The 14,312-nt window shown below is 56.3% G+C and overlaps 1 protein-coding gene across 1 annotated transcript in view; it reads right to left on the reverse strand.

Annotated features, from left to right (window-relative positions):
• ABCF2 (ATP binding cassette subfamily F member 2) overlaps positions 1-8,193 on the reverse strand; it is a 12,432-nt gene extending 4,239 nt beyond the window's left edge. Inside the window, exons 1-3 of the mRNA XM_069959744.1 lie at positions 8,009-8,193; positions 2,115-2,258; positions 1,477-1,689 (exon numbers count right to left, since the gene is read on the reverse strand). Of these exons, the coding sequence (XP_069815845.1) occupies positions 1,477-1,689; positions 2,115-2,250 (349 nt within the window). The 5' untranslated portion in view covers positions 2,251-2,258; positions 8,009-8,193. The remainder of the gene's footprint in view (positions 1-1,476; positions 1,690-2,114; positions 2,259-8,008) is intronic.
• Between the last annotated feature and the right edge of the window lie 6,119 nt (positions 8,194-14,312).

Consider the following 14,312-nt stretch of genomic DNA (forward strand, 5'->3'; position numbering starts at 1 on the left):
GCCCCCCCTCCAGGGCAGTCCCATAAGGTGCCGCCCCCCCTCCAGGGCAGTCCCATAAGGTGCCGCCCCCTCCTCCAGGGCAGTCCCATAAGGTGCCGCCCCCTCCTCCAGGGCAGTCCCATAAGGTGCCGCCCCCCCTCCAGGGCAGTCCCATAAGGTGCCGCCCCCTCCTCCAGGGCAGTCCCATAAGCAAAACCATTAGGAAAATACTTTGGAATGTTTTTTTTTTATAAAAACTGTTCTGTAGTTTTCTGATGCAAAGGAGCATTTCCAGCAGCACTCCCTGCCGATACCCCGCCCGCCCCCTCCCCCCATCACAGGGTCAGTCCCATACACTCTGCCTCCCATCACAGGGTCAGTCCCATACACCCCGCCCCTGATCACATGGTCAGTCCCATACAGCCCGCCCCTGATCACATGGTCAGTCCCATACACCCGCCCCTGATCACATGGTCAGTCCCATACACCCGCCCCTGATCACATGGTCAGTCCCATACACCCGCCCCTGATCACATGGTCAGTCCCATACACCCCGCCCCTGATCACATGGTCAGTCCCATACACTCTGCCTCCCATCACATGGTCAGTCCCATACAGCCCGCCCCCTCCCCCATCACAGGGTCAGTCCCATACACCTCGCCCCTGATCACATGGTCAGTCCCATACAGCCCGCCCCCTCCCCCATCACAGGGTCAGTCCCATACACTCTGCCTCCCATCACAGGGTCAGTCCCATACACCCGCCCCTGATCACATGGTCAGTCCCATACACCCGCCCCTGATCACATGGTCAGTCCCATACACCCCGCCCCTGATCACATGGTCAGTCCCATACACTCTGCCTCCCATCACATGGTCAGTCCCATACAGCCCGCCCCCTCCCCATCACAGGGTCAGTCCCATACACCTCGCCCCTGATCACATGGTCAGTCCCATACAGCCCGCCCCCTCCCCCATCACAGGGTCAGTCCCATACACTCTGCCTCCCATCACATGGTCAGTCCCATACAGCCCGCCCCCTCCCCCATCACAGGGTCAGTCCCATACACCTCGCCCCTGATCACATGGTCAGTCCCATACAGCCCACCCCCTCCCCCATCACAGGGTCAGTCCCATACACTCTGCCTCCCATCACATGGTCAGTCCCATACAGCCCGCCCCCTCCCCCATCACAGGGTCAGTCCCATACACTCTGCCTCCCATCACAGGGTCAGTCCCATACACCCGCCCCTGATCACATGGTCAGTCCCATACAGCCCGCCCCCTCCCCCATTACAGGGTCAGTCCCATACACCCGCCCCTGATCACAGGGTCAGTCCCATACACCCGCCCCTGATCACAGGGTCAGTCCCATACACCCCGCCCCTGATCACATGGTCAGTCCCATACAACCCGCCCCCTCCCCCATTACAGGGTCAGTCCCATACACCCGCCCCTGATCACAGGGTCAGTCCCATACACCCCGCCCCCTCCTTACCTGTCCCGTTGAGGCCAATAAGCCCGTATCTGCGGCCTGAGTTGAGCTCCAGGGTGGTGTCGCTCAGCAGCTCCTGGCCGTGGAACGTCAGGGACATGTTGATGATGTGGACGTCTGTGCTGTTGGGGTGTGAGGCCAGGACTCCAGTAACCGCCCGGGCCGCTGCCTTCCGCAGCTCAAACTCCTCCACCTGACGGGTCACCTCATCCACATCTACAGCAAAGAGAAACGTCAGGGAGCCAGGAGCAGCCACACCACTCTATGTAACAGTGCTCCTAACATCCTCTGTGCTGCTGTGTCCTCCCCTATAGATCAGCCCCCTCCTCTCCTGACATCCTCTGTGCTGCTGGGACCTCCCCTATAGATCAGCCCCCTCCTCTCCTGACATCCTCTGTGCTGCTGGGACCTCCCCTATAAGATCAGCCCCCTCCTCTCCTGATATCCTCTGTGCTGCTGTGTCCTCTCCTATAGATCAGCCCCCTCCTCTCCTGACATCCTCTGTGCTGCTGTGTCCTCTCCTATAGTATCACCACCCTTCTCTCCTGACATCCTCTGTGCTGCTCTGTCCTCTCCTATAGTATCACCACCCTTCTCTCCTGACATCCTCTGTGCTGCTGTGCTCCTTCCCTGATACTGACCGGGGGAGGCGGAGCCGTTGAGCGGTTGTTCGGCCTCCTCGGGAGCGTTGTCTCCATTCTCCTTCTTGGGCCTCTGCCGCGCCTTGGCCGCCTCCTTCTTTTTGGCAGCTTTTTTCTTGGCTAGGTCAGAAGGCATGTCTGCTGCTGAGGGGAGAAACCCACCATGATAAGGAGCAACCCCGACCCCTCCGGACTCCCCAACATCTACAAGTGTCCCACAGTAGGCTGAGGAACAACCCCGACCCCTCCAGACCCCCTAACATCTACAAGTGTCCTACAGGAGGCCAAGGAGGAGCAACCCCGACCCCTCCGGACCCCCCAACATCTACAAGTGTCTTACAGGAGGCCGGGGAGGAGCAACCCCGACCCCTCCGGACCCCCCAACATCTACAAGTGTCCTACAGGAGGCCGAGGAGGAGCAACCCCGACCCCTCCGGACCCCCCAACATCTACAAGTGTCTTACAGGAGGCTGAGGAGGAGCAACCCCGACCCCTCCGGACCCCCAACATCTACAAGTGTCCTACAGGAGGCCGAGGAGGAGCAACCCCGACCCCTCCGGACCCCCCAACATCTACAAGTGTCCTACAGGAGGCTGAGGAGGAGCAACCCCGACCCCTCCGGACCCCCAACATCTACAAGTGTCCTACAGGAGGCCGAGGAGGAGCAACCCCGACCCCTCCGGACCCCCCAACATCTACAAGTGTCCTACAGGAGGCTGAGGAGGAGCAACCCCGACCCCTCTGTAGCCCCCAATATCTACAAGTGTCCTACAGGAGGCTGAGGAGGAGCAACCCCGACCCCTCTGGACCCCCCCAACATCTACAAGTGTCCTACAGGAGGCTGAGGAGGAGCCTGACAACTGGGGAGAACTCTGCCTCTTCTCCCTCTCCATCCTTGGCCTCTTTCCCTCTGTGCCCCAGGCTACTCTCTCCCTCACTGAACCTCCTTTATCCTCCATCCCAGGCCTCCTCTATCCCCCGATCTCCTCTTTCTCTCTCCTACTCCTCTATCTCTCCTCTCTCTGTCCTCCCGGCCTCCTCTATCCCACGGTATCCTCTCTCTCTCTCCTCGGCCTCCTCTATCCCACGGTATCCTTCCTCTCTCTCTCTCTCTCTCTCTCTCCTCCTCCTCTATCCCCCGGTCTCCTCTCTCTCTCCTCGGCCTCCTCTCTCTCTCTCTTCTCGGCTTCTGCTCTCTCTCCTCTATCCCCCGGTCTCCTCTCTCTCTCCTCGGCCTCCTCTATCCCCCGGTCTCCTCTCTCTCTCCTCGGCCTCCTCTATCCCCCGGTCTCCTCTCTCTCTCCTCGGCCTCCTCCTCTATCCCCCGGTCTCCTCTCTCTCTCCTCGGCCTCCTCTATCCCCCGGTCTCCTCTCTCTCCTCGGCCTCCTCTATCCCCCGGTCTCCTCTCTCTCTCCTCGGCCTCCTCTATCCCCCGGTCTCCTCTCTCTCTCCTCGGCCTCCTCTATCCCCCGGTCTCCTCTCTCTCCTCTATCCCCCGGTCTCCTCTCTCTCTCCTCGGCCTCCTCTATCCCCCAGTCTCCTCTCTCTCCTCTATCCCCCGGTCTCCTCTCTCTCTCTCTCCTCGGCCTCCTCCTCTATCCCCCGGTCTCCTCTCTCTCTCCTCGGCCTCCTCTATCCCCCGGTCTCCTCTCTCTCCCCTCGGCCTCCTCTATCCCCCGGTCTCCTCTCTCTCTCCTCGGCCTCCTCTATCCCCCGGTCTCCTCTCTCTCCTCTATCCCCCGGTCTCCTCTCTCTCTCCTCGGTCTCCTCTATCCCCCGGTATCCTCTCTCTCTCCTCGGCCTCCTCTATCCCCGGTCTCCTCTCTCTCCTCTATCCCCCGGTATCCTCTCTCTCTCTCCTCGGCCTCCTCTATCCCCCGGTCTCCTCTCTCTCTCTCCTCGGCCTCCTCTCTCTCCTCGGCCTCCTCCTCTATCCCCCGGTCTCCTCTCTCCTCGGCTTCTGCTCTCTCTCCTCTATCCCCCGGTCTCCTCTCTCTCCTCGGCCTCCTCCTCTATCCCCCGGTCTCCTCACTCTCTCTCCTCGGCCTCCTCCTCTATCCCCCGGTCTCCTCACTCTCTCCTCGGCCTCCTCCTCTATCCCCCGGTCTCCTCTCTCTCTCCTCGGCCTCCTCTCTCTCTCTCTCTCCTCGGCCTCCTCTCTCTCTCTCTCTCTCTCCTCGGCCTCCTCTCTCTCTCTCTCTCCTCGGCCTCCTCTCTCTCTCTCTCTCCTCGGCCTCCTCTCTCTCTCTCTCTCCTCGGCCTCCTCTCTCTCTCTCTCTCCTCGGCCTCCTCTCTCTCTCTCCTCGGCCTCCTCTCTCTCTCCTCGGCCTCCTCTCTCTCTCCTCGGCCTCCTCTCTCTCTCCTCGGCCTCCTCTCTCTCTCTCTCTCCTCGGCCTCCTCTCTCTCTCTCTCTCTCTCTCTCTCTCTCCTCGGCCTCCTCTCTCTCTCTCTCTCTCTCTCTCTCCTCGGCCTCCTCTCTCTCTCTCTCTCCTCGGCCTCCTCCTCTATCCCCCAGTCTCCTCTCTCTCCTCTATCCCCCGGTCTCCTCTCTCTCTCTCCTCGGCCTCCTCTCTCTCTCTCTCTCTCTCTCTCTCCTCGGCCTCCTCTATCCCCCAGTCTCTTCTCTCTCTCTCCTCGGCCTCCTCTATCCCCCGGTCTCCTCTCTCTCCTCTATCCCCCGGTATCCTCTCTCTCTCCTCGGCCTCCTCTATCCCCCGGTCTCCTCTCTCTCTCCTCGGCCTCCTCTCTCTTTCCTCGGCCTCCTCCTCTATCCCCCGGTCTCCTCTCTCTCTCGGTCTCCTCTCTCTCACTCCTCGGCCTCTGCTCTCTCTCCTCTATCCCCCGGTCTCCTCTCTCTCCTCGGCCTCCTCTATCCCCCGGTCTCCTCTCTCTCTCCTCGGCTTCTGCTCTCTCCCCTCTATCCCCCGGTCTCCTCTCTCTCCCCTCTATCCCCCGGTCTCCTCTCTCTCCTCTATCCCCCGGTATCCTCTCTCTCTCCTCGGCCTCCTCTATCCCCCGGTCTCTCTCTCTCTCCTCGGCCTTCTCTCTCTCTCCTCTATCCCCCGGTCTCCTCTCTCTCTCTCCTCGGCCTCCTCTATCCCCCAGTCTCCTCTCTCTCCTCTATCCCCCGGTATCCTCTCTCTCTCTCCTCGGCCTCCTCTATCCCCCAGTCTCCTCTCTCTCCTCTATCCCCCGGTCTCCTCTCTCTCTCCTCGGCCTCCTCTATCCCCCAGTCTCCTCTCTCTCCTCTATCCCCCGGTCTCCTCTCTCTCTCTCCTCGGCCTCCTCTATCCCCCAGTCTCCTCTCTCTCCTCTAAACCCCGGTATCCTCTCTCTCTCTCCTCGGCCTCCTCTATCCCCCAGTCTCCTCTCTCTCCTCTATCCCCCGGTCTCCTCTCTCTCTCCTCGGCCTCCTCCTCTATCCCCCGGTATCCTCTCTCTCTCCTCGGCCTCCTCTATCCCCCGGTCTCTCTCTCTCCTCGGCCTTCTCTCTCTCTCTCTCCTCGGCTTCTGCTCTCTCTCCTCTATCCCCCGGTCTCCTCTCTCTCTCTCTCTCTCCTCGGCCTCCTCTATCCCTCGGTCTCCTCTCTCTCTCTCCTCGGCCTCCTCTATCCCTCGGTCTCCTCTCTCTCTCTCCTCGGCCTCCTCCTCTATCCCCCAGTCTCCTCTCTCTCTCCTCTATCCCCCGGTCTCCTCTCTCCTCGGCCTCCTCTATCCCCCGGTCTCTCTCTCTCTCCTCGGCCTCCTCTCTCTCTCTCTCTCTCCTCGGCCTCCTCCTCTATCCCCCGGTCTCCTCTCTCTCTCCTCGGCCTCCTCCTCTATCCCCCGGTCTCCTCTCTCTCTCCTCGGCCTCCTCCTCTATCCCCCGGTCTCCGCTCTCTCTCCTCTATCCCCCGGTCTCCTCTCTCTATCCTCAGCCTCCTCTATCCCCCGGCCTCCTCTCTCTATCCTCAGCCTCCTCTATCCCCCGGTCTCCTCTCTCTCCTCTATCTACCGGTCTCCTCTCTCTCTCCTCGGTCTCCTCTCTCTCACTCCTCCTCTATCCCCCGGTCTCCTCTCTCTCTCCTCGGCCTCCTCCTCTATCCCCCGGTCTCCTCTCTCTCTCTCCTCGGCCTCCTCCTCTATCCCCCGGTCTCCTCTCTCTCTCCTCGGCCTCCTCCTCTATCCCCCAGTCTCCGCTCTCTCTCCTCTATCCCCCGGTCTCCTCTCTCTATCCTCAGCCTCCTCTATCCCCCGGTCTCCTCTCTCTCTCACTCCTCCTCTATCCCCCGGTCTCCTCTCTCTCTCTCCTCGGCCTCCTCCTCTATCCCCCGGTCTCTCTCTCTCTCCTCGGCCTTTTCTCTCTCTCCTCGGCCTCCTCCTCTATCCCCCGGTCTCCTCTCTCCTCGGCTTCTGCTCTCTCTCCTCTATCCCCCGGTCTCCTCTCTCTCTCTCTCTCTCTCTCTCCTCGGCCTCCTCTATCCCCCGGTCTCCTCCCTCTCTCTCTCTCCTCGGCCTCCTCCTCTATCCCCCGGTCTCCTCTCTCTCTCTCTCTCTCCTCGGCCTCCTCTATCCCCCGGTCTCCTCTCTCTCTCCTCGGCCTCCTCCTCTATCCCCCGGTCTCCTCTCTCTATCCTCTCTCTCCTCTATCCCCCGGTCTCCTCTCTCTCCTCCTCTATCCCCCGGTTTCCTCTCTCTCTCTCCTCGGCCTCCTCTATCCCCCCGGCCTCCTCTATCCCCCGGTCTCTCTCTCTCTCCCCCCCCAGCCTCCTCTCTCTCTCTCTTCCCCCCGGCCTCCTCTCCCTCCCCCCCCGGCCTCCTCTCTCTCTCTCTCTCCCCCCCCCGGCCTCCTCTCCCTCTCTATCCCCCCCGGCCTCCTCTCTATCCCCCCCGGCCTCCTCTCTATCCCCCCCGGCCTCCTCTCCTCTCTATCCCCCCCGGCCTCCTCTCTCTCCCCCCGGCCTCCTCTCTCTCTCTATCCCCCCCCGGCCTCCTCTCCCTCCCCCCGGCCTCCTCTCCCTCTCTCCCCCCGGCCTCCTCTCCCTCTCTCCCCCCCCCCCCGGCCTCCTCTCCCTCTCATCCCCCCGGCCTCCTCTCCCTCCCCCCCCCCCCCCCCCCCCCCCCGCCTCCTCTCCCTCTCTCCCCCCCCCCCCCCCCCCCCCGGCCTCCTCTCCCTCTCTCCCCCCCCCCCCGGCCTCCTCTCCCTCTCTCCCCCCCCCCCCCCCCCCCCGGCCTCCTCTCCCTCTCTCCCCCCCCCCCCCCCCCCCCCGGCCTCCCCTCCCTCTCTCCCCCCCCCCCCCCCCCCCCGGCCTCCACTCCCTCTCTCCCCCCCCGGCCTCCTCTCCCTCTCTCCCCCCCCCCCCCCGGCCTCCTCTCCCTCTCTCCCCCCCCCCCCCCCGGCCTCCTCTCCCTCTCTCCCCCCCCCCCCCCCCGGCCTCCTCTCCCTCTCTCCCCTCCCCCCCCCCCCCGGCCTCCTCTCCCTCTCTCCCCCCCCCCCCCCCCGGCCTCCTCTCCCTCTCTCCCCCCCCCCCCCCCCCCCCCCTCCCCCCCCCCCCCTCTCTCCCCCCCCCCCCCCCCCCCCCCCCCCCCCCTCTCTCCCCCCCCCCCCCCCCCCCCCGGCCTCCACTCCCTCTCTCCCCCCCCGGCCTCCTCTCCCTCTCTCCCCCCCCCCCCCCCGGCCTCCTCTCCCTCTCTCCCCCCCCCCCCCCCCGGCCTCCTCTCCCTCTCTCCCCCCCCCCCCCCCCCGGCCTCCTCTCCCTCTCTCCCCCCCCCCCCCCCCCCGGCCTCCTCTCCCTCTCTCCCTCCCCCGGCCTCCTCTCTCTCTCTTCCCCCCGGCCTCCTCTCTCTCTCTCTCTCTTCCCCCCGGCTTCGGCCTCCCTTGCTCCCACCTCACACAGATCAGGCCGCCGCTTACCTCTCAGCTTCCCCCGGTATCTGCCTCACTCTCTTCCCCACGTGTCGCCGGCTCTCTCTCCAATGAGCGCTCTTCTTACTAGGATGCGGGGGAATTGAGCGCAGATTCTTATGGGAATTGTAGTTTTCCTAACGAATTTACTATAGAAAAATGTCACACAGCACTACATTTCCCACAACGCATTGCGGTAATCATACGCTAGGGATGCCGCAAAAAGGGGGCGTTCCAATTGTGACGTCACCAACAAAAACCCTAATAGAAGCCCGTGCGCGAGCCGCTACATCACGTGACTGTCCTGTGTTCGCAAAACGGGTGGAGCTCAAACTGCAGCTGGATAATGGGCGGGGCTTAGGCTGAGGGTGGAGAGCGAGTGTGACGCACGGGAAGAGAGCGGGAGGCGTCTGTCCTGTCAGGAAAAGAGCGGGAAGTGTCTGTCCTGTCAGTCCGAGGTTGGAGGGGTCTGTCCGTCCTGTCAGGAGGAGGCCTGAGGGGTCTGTCCGTCCTGTCAGTCCGAGGCTGGAGGGGTCTGTCCGTCCTGTCAGTCCGAGGCCGGAGGGGTCTGTACGTCCTGTCAGTCCGAGGCTGGAGGGGTCTGTACGTCCTGTCAGTCTGAGGCTGGAGGGGTCTGTACGTCCTGTCAGGAGGAGGCCGGAGGGGTCTGTCAGTCTGAGGCCAGAGGGGTCAGTCCTGTCGGGAGGAGGCCGGAGGGGTCTGTTCGTCCTGTCAGTCTGAGGCTGGAGGAGTCTGTACGTCCTGTCAGTCCGAGGCTGGAGGGGTCTGTCCGTCCTGTCGGGAGGAGGCCGGAGGGGTCTGTCCGTCCTGTCAGTCTGAGGCTGGAGGGGTCTGTCCGTCCTGTCAGTCTGAGGCTGGAGGGGTCTGTCCGTCCTGTCAGTCTGAGGCTGGAGGGGTCTGTCCGTCCTGTCAGTCTGAGGCTGGAGGGGTCTGTCCGTCCTGTCAGTCTGAGGCTGGAGGGGTCTGTCCGTCCTGTCAGTCTGAGGCTGGAGGGGTCTGTCCGTCCTGTCAGGAGGAGGCTGGAGGGGTCTGTCCGTCCTGTCAGGAGGAGGCTGGAGGGGTCTGTCCGTCCTGTCAGGAGGAGGCCGGAGGGGTCTGTCAGTCCGAGGCTGGAGGGGTCTGTCCGTCCTGTCAGTCTGAGGCCAGAGGGGTCAGTCCTGTCGGGAGGAGGCCAGAGGGGTCTGTTCGTCCTGTCGGGAGGAGGCCGGAGGGGTCAGTCCTGTCAGGAGGAGGCCGGAGGGGTCTGTCCGAGGCCGGAGGGGTCTGTCCGTCCTGTCAGGAGGAGGCTGGAGGGGTCTGTCCATCCTGTCAGGAGGAGGCTTGAGGGGTCAGTCCGAGGCCGGAGGGGTCCGTCCTGTTAGGACGGACAGACCCCTCTGGCCTCCTCCCAACAGGACAAACCCCTCCGGCCTCGGACTGACCCCTCCAACCTCCTCCTGACAGGACGGACAGACCCCTCCGGCCTCGGACTGACCCCTCCGGCCTCCTCCCGACAGGACGGACAGACCCCTCCGGCCTCCTCCCGACAGGACGGACAGACCCCTCCGGCCTCCTCCCGACAGGACGGACAGACCCCTCCGGCCTCCTCCCGACAGGACGGACAGACCCCTCCGGCCTCCTCCCGACAGGACGGACAGACCCCTCCGGCCTCCTCCCGACAGGACGGATAGACCCCTCCGGCCTCCTCCCGACAGGACGGACAGACCCCTCCGGCCTCCTCCCGACAGGACGGACAGACCCCTCCGGCCTCCTCCCGACAGGACGGACAGACCCCTCCGGCCTCCTCCCGACAGGACGGACAGACCCCTCCGGCCTCCTCCCGACAGGACGGACAGACCCCTCCGGCCTCCTCCCGACAGGACGGACAGACCCCTCCGGCCTCCTCCCGACAGGACGGACAGACCCCTCCGGCCTCCTCCCGACAGGACGGACAGACCCCTCCGGCCTCCTCCCGACAGGACGGACAGACCCCTCCGGCCTCCTCCCGACAGGACGGACAGACCCCTCCGGCCTCCTCCCGACAGGACGGACAGACCCCTCCGGCCTCCTCCCGACAGGACGGACAGACCCCTCCGGCCTCCTCCCGACAGGACGGACAGACCCCTCCGGCCTCCTCCCGACAGGACGGACAGACCCCTCCGGCCTCCTCCCGACAGGACGGACAGACCCCTCCGGCCTCCTCCCGACAGGACGGACAGACCCCTCCGGCCTCCTCCCGACAGGACGGACAGACCCCTCCGGCCTCCTCCCGACAGGACGGACAGACCCCTCCGGCCTCCTCCCGACAGGACGGACAGACCCCTCCGGCCTCCTCCCGACAGGACGGACAGACCCCTCCGGCCTCCTCCCGACAGGACGGACAGACCCCTCCGGCCTCCTCCCGACAGGACGGACAGACCCCTCCGGCCTCCTCCCGACAGGACGGACAGACCCCTCCGGCCTCCTCCCGACAGGACGGACCCCTCCAATAGCTGGTAAGATTTAGGCTGGGGAGGGCCTAAACCAATGGCTCTTCCCACCCTGGTGTTACCAGGCTGCTGTCGTTTGGTTTTTAACCCGGCTGGTTATAAAAATAGGGGGGACCCTATGCGGGTTTTTTTTAAATAAATAAATAAATAATTAAAAAAAATAGGGGTCCCCCCTAATTTTATAACCAGCCGGGTTAAAAACCAAACGACAGCAGCCTGGTAACACCAGGGTGGGAAGAGCCATTGGTTTAGGCCCTCCCCAGCCTAAATCTTACCAGCCTGCTGCCGCCCGGTCCAGGAGCGCCAATTTTGACGCTCCGGGACCACTGGCACCCGACTCTTCCCAGTACCCCTGGTGGCATTGGGTACTGGGGTAATAATAGGGGGTTAGTGTTAGCCATTTTATACCGGCTAACACTAGGCCCCAACTTAGTAATGGATTCCGTCTATTAGACGGCTGCCACTACTAAGTCTATAAAGTAAAGAAATAAAGACAAGACACAAGTTAAAAAATTTTTTATTCAAATAAAAACACCCCCACACCCCTCATTGACCATTTTATAAAAAAAAAAACACCAAACAATCGCTGGTCATCGACGTAGTCCACAGAATCCGACGTAATCCACAGGATACCGATATCTGAAAAACAAAAAGGGAGAAACACACAAAAACCACACAAACAGGAGCACAACACCCATCATTGTGAGTGGTGTTGTGCTCCTTACAGTATGCAGCATCTTTACAGATCGCTGCTTACAGTCTGGCCCCCAAGGGGTTAAGGGAGGATGTATTGCATCCCCCTTAACCCCCTGGGGGCCAGACTGATGTCAGACTGCACCCATCCCAGCAAGGAAGGGGTTAAGTGACCCCCCCCTTCCTTGCTGGGAGGGGTGCAGTGCTGGGGAGGGGGTGGGGAGAGCTCTATACTCACCCCGATGTTGTCTCTTCGCTGGTCCGCAGCACAATGAAGTGACTGTGCTGCGGACCGGCTTATTATATGTGCGCTGAGCCGATCAGCCAATCAGCTGAGCGCACATATAATTCTAAATGTTTCTTCTAATAATGCTATTGTGATAACATAATTAGAAGAAACATTTGATGTTTTCATTACAGTAAAGTGATGATTAGTACAGAAAGCTCTATTACCGGCAATATGAATTAACGGCTTATGGAGCTTCCTGTACTAATTTATATTTAATGAATAAAACACATTTTCGTGGAAATAAATTCTGTTTCGTTGGTCAATAATTTAATTCTAACAAATCCATCATTGTGCAATTAAATATACTGTCAGAAAATAAATATATAGATATAAATATACATTTATTTATATATCTATTTATTTTAACAGTATATTTAATTGCACAATGATGGATTTGTTAGAATTAAATTATTGACCAACGAAAGGGACTTTATTACAAAAAAAAATGTGTTTTATTAATTTAATATATTAACTATTAGAGGCATCGGCATTCGGCATCATTGCCGGCTATTTTTGAAGTACTCCGTACGGACCGCCTGTCAATCCACGGCCGCATTTCCAGCCGCAAACAATGGTCTTGTTCATTTTTTACGGGTCCGTTTACGATCAGGACGTAGATTCATACATAGTGTGCACTGTGCAGCCGTATATCCTATACTTTCCAGCGTACGCATGAACCACCAAAAATACCGCCGCACAATTACAGCCGCAAATACAGCCGCACAGTTACATAGTCTGAACCTGGCCTTAGGGGGTATATAGGATTAGGATATCGTATTAGGGGGGTAAATAGGATTAGGATACAGTATTAGGGGGTATATAGGATTAGGATACAGTATTAGGGGGTATATAGGATTAGGATATAGTATTAGGGGGTATATAGGATTAGGATATAGTATTAGTTGGTATATAGGATTAGGATATAAAAAGAAGAAGGAAGGTGTAGGTCCTCTAGTTAGAAGTGTAAATTGGTATAATGAATAAAGGATAGGATATAGTATATCAGGTGTATAAATTAATAGATTTTACATTTATTTATAAGATACTGTCAGCAAATAGTTTAGCGATCTCTAATATAAAAACAAGATGCATGAAAATACATAAAAGAAAAATCTAAAAACATGAAAAGTCATAAAAATAAAAATCAAAAAACAAAATTAAGTATTAAAAATCAAACCATATGCAATGGAATGTTGTAAAGTTCAGACGATCGAGTTCTTATGTTAGTCCTTCATACAATGAAATGATAGATTGATCTCTTGTAGAGACTTATTCACATTCATTCATCCATATGTTTGCTAGTATCCTGATTTGGAAAGACAGCAATCATGTAATGTCTATTAGTTGTATGTCTATTAGTTGTATATATTAGTTGTATGTCTATTAGTTGTATGTCTATTAGTTGTATGTCTATTAGTTGTATATTAGTTGTATGTCTAGTAGTTGTATATATTAGTTGTATGTCTATTAGTTGTATGTCTATTAGTTGTATGTCTATTAGTTGTATATTAGTTGTATATTAGTTGTATGTCTAGTAGTTGTATATTAGTTGTATGTCTATTAGTTGTCTATTAGTTGTCTATTAGTTGTATGTCTATTAGTTGTCTATTAGTTGTATGTCTATTAGTTGTATGTCTATTAGTTGTCTATTAGTTGTATGTCTATTAGTTGTCTATTAGTTGTCTATTAGTTGTATGTCTATTAGTTGTCTATTAGTTGTCTATTAGTTGTATGTCTATTAGTTGTATGTCTATTAGTTGTATGTCTATTAGTTGTATGTCTATTAGTTGTATGTCTATTAGTTGTATGTCTATTAGTTGTCTATTAGTTGTATGTCTATTAGTTGTCTATTAGTTGTCTATTAGTTGTATGTCTATTAGTTGTCTATTAGTTGTATGTCTATTAGTTGTATGTCTATTAGTTGTATGTCTATTAGTTGTATATTAGTTGTATGTCTATTAGTTGTATGTCTATTAGTTGTATGTCTATTAGTTGTATGTCTATTAGTTGTCTATTAGTTGTATGTCTATTAGTTGTATGTCTATTAGTTGTATGTCTATTAGTTGTATATTAGTTGTATGTCTATTAGTTGTATATTAGTTGTATGTCTATTAGTTGTATGTCTATTAGTTGTATATTAGTTGTATGTCTATTAGTTGTATGTCTATTAGTTGTATGTCTATTAGTTGTATGTCTATTAGTTGTCTATTAGTTGTCTATTAGTTGTATGTCTATTAGTTGTATGTCTATTAGTTGTCTATTAGTTGTATGTCTATTAGTTTTCTATTAGTTGTATGTCTATTAGTTGTATGTCTATTAGTTGTCTATTAGTTGTCTATTAGTTGTATGTCTATTAGTTGTATGTCTATTAGTTGTATGTCTATTAGTTGTCTATTAGTTGTATGTCTATTAGTTGTATGTCTATTAGTTGTCTATTAGTTGTATGTCTATTAGTTGTCTATTAGTTGTCTATTAGTTGTATGTCTATTAGTTGTCTATTAGTTGTATGTCTATTAGTTGTATGTCTATTAGTTGTCTATTAGTTGTATGTCTATTAGTTGTATGTCTATTAGTTGTATGTCTATTAGTTGTATGTCTATTAGTTGTATGTCTATTAGTTGTATATCTATTAGTTGTCTATTAGTTGTATGTCTATTAGTTGTCTATTAGTTGTATGTCTATTAGTTGTATGTCTATTAGTTGTCTATTAGTTGTATGTCTATTAGTTGTATGTCTATTAGTTGTATGTCTATTAGTTGTATATTAGTTGTATGTCTATTAGTTGTCTATTAGTTGTATGTCTATTAGTTGTCTATTAGTTGTCTATTAGTTGTATGTCTAT

This window comes from Dendropsophus ebraccatus, chromosome 2 (assembly GCF_027789765.1).
Source record: "Dendropsophus ebraccatus isolate aDenEbr1 chromosome 2, aDenEbr1.pat, whole genome shotgun sequence".
Classification (NCBI taxonomy): domain Eukaryota; kingdom Metazoa; phylum Chordata; class Amphibia; order Anura; family Hylidae; genus Dendropsophus; species Dendropsophus ebraccatus.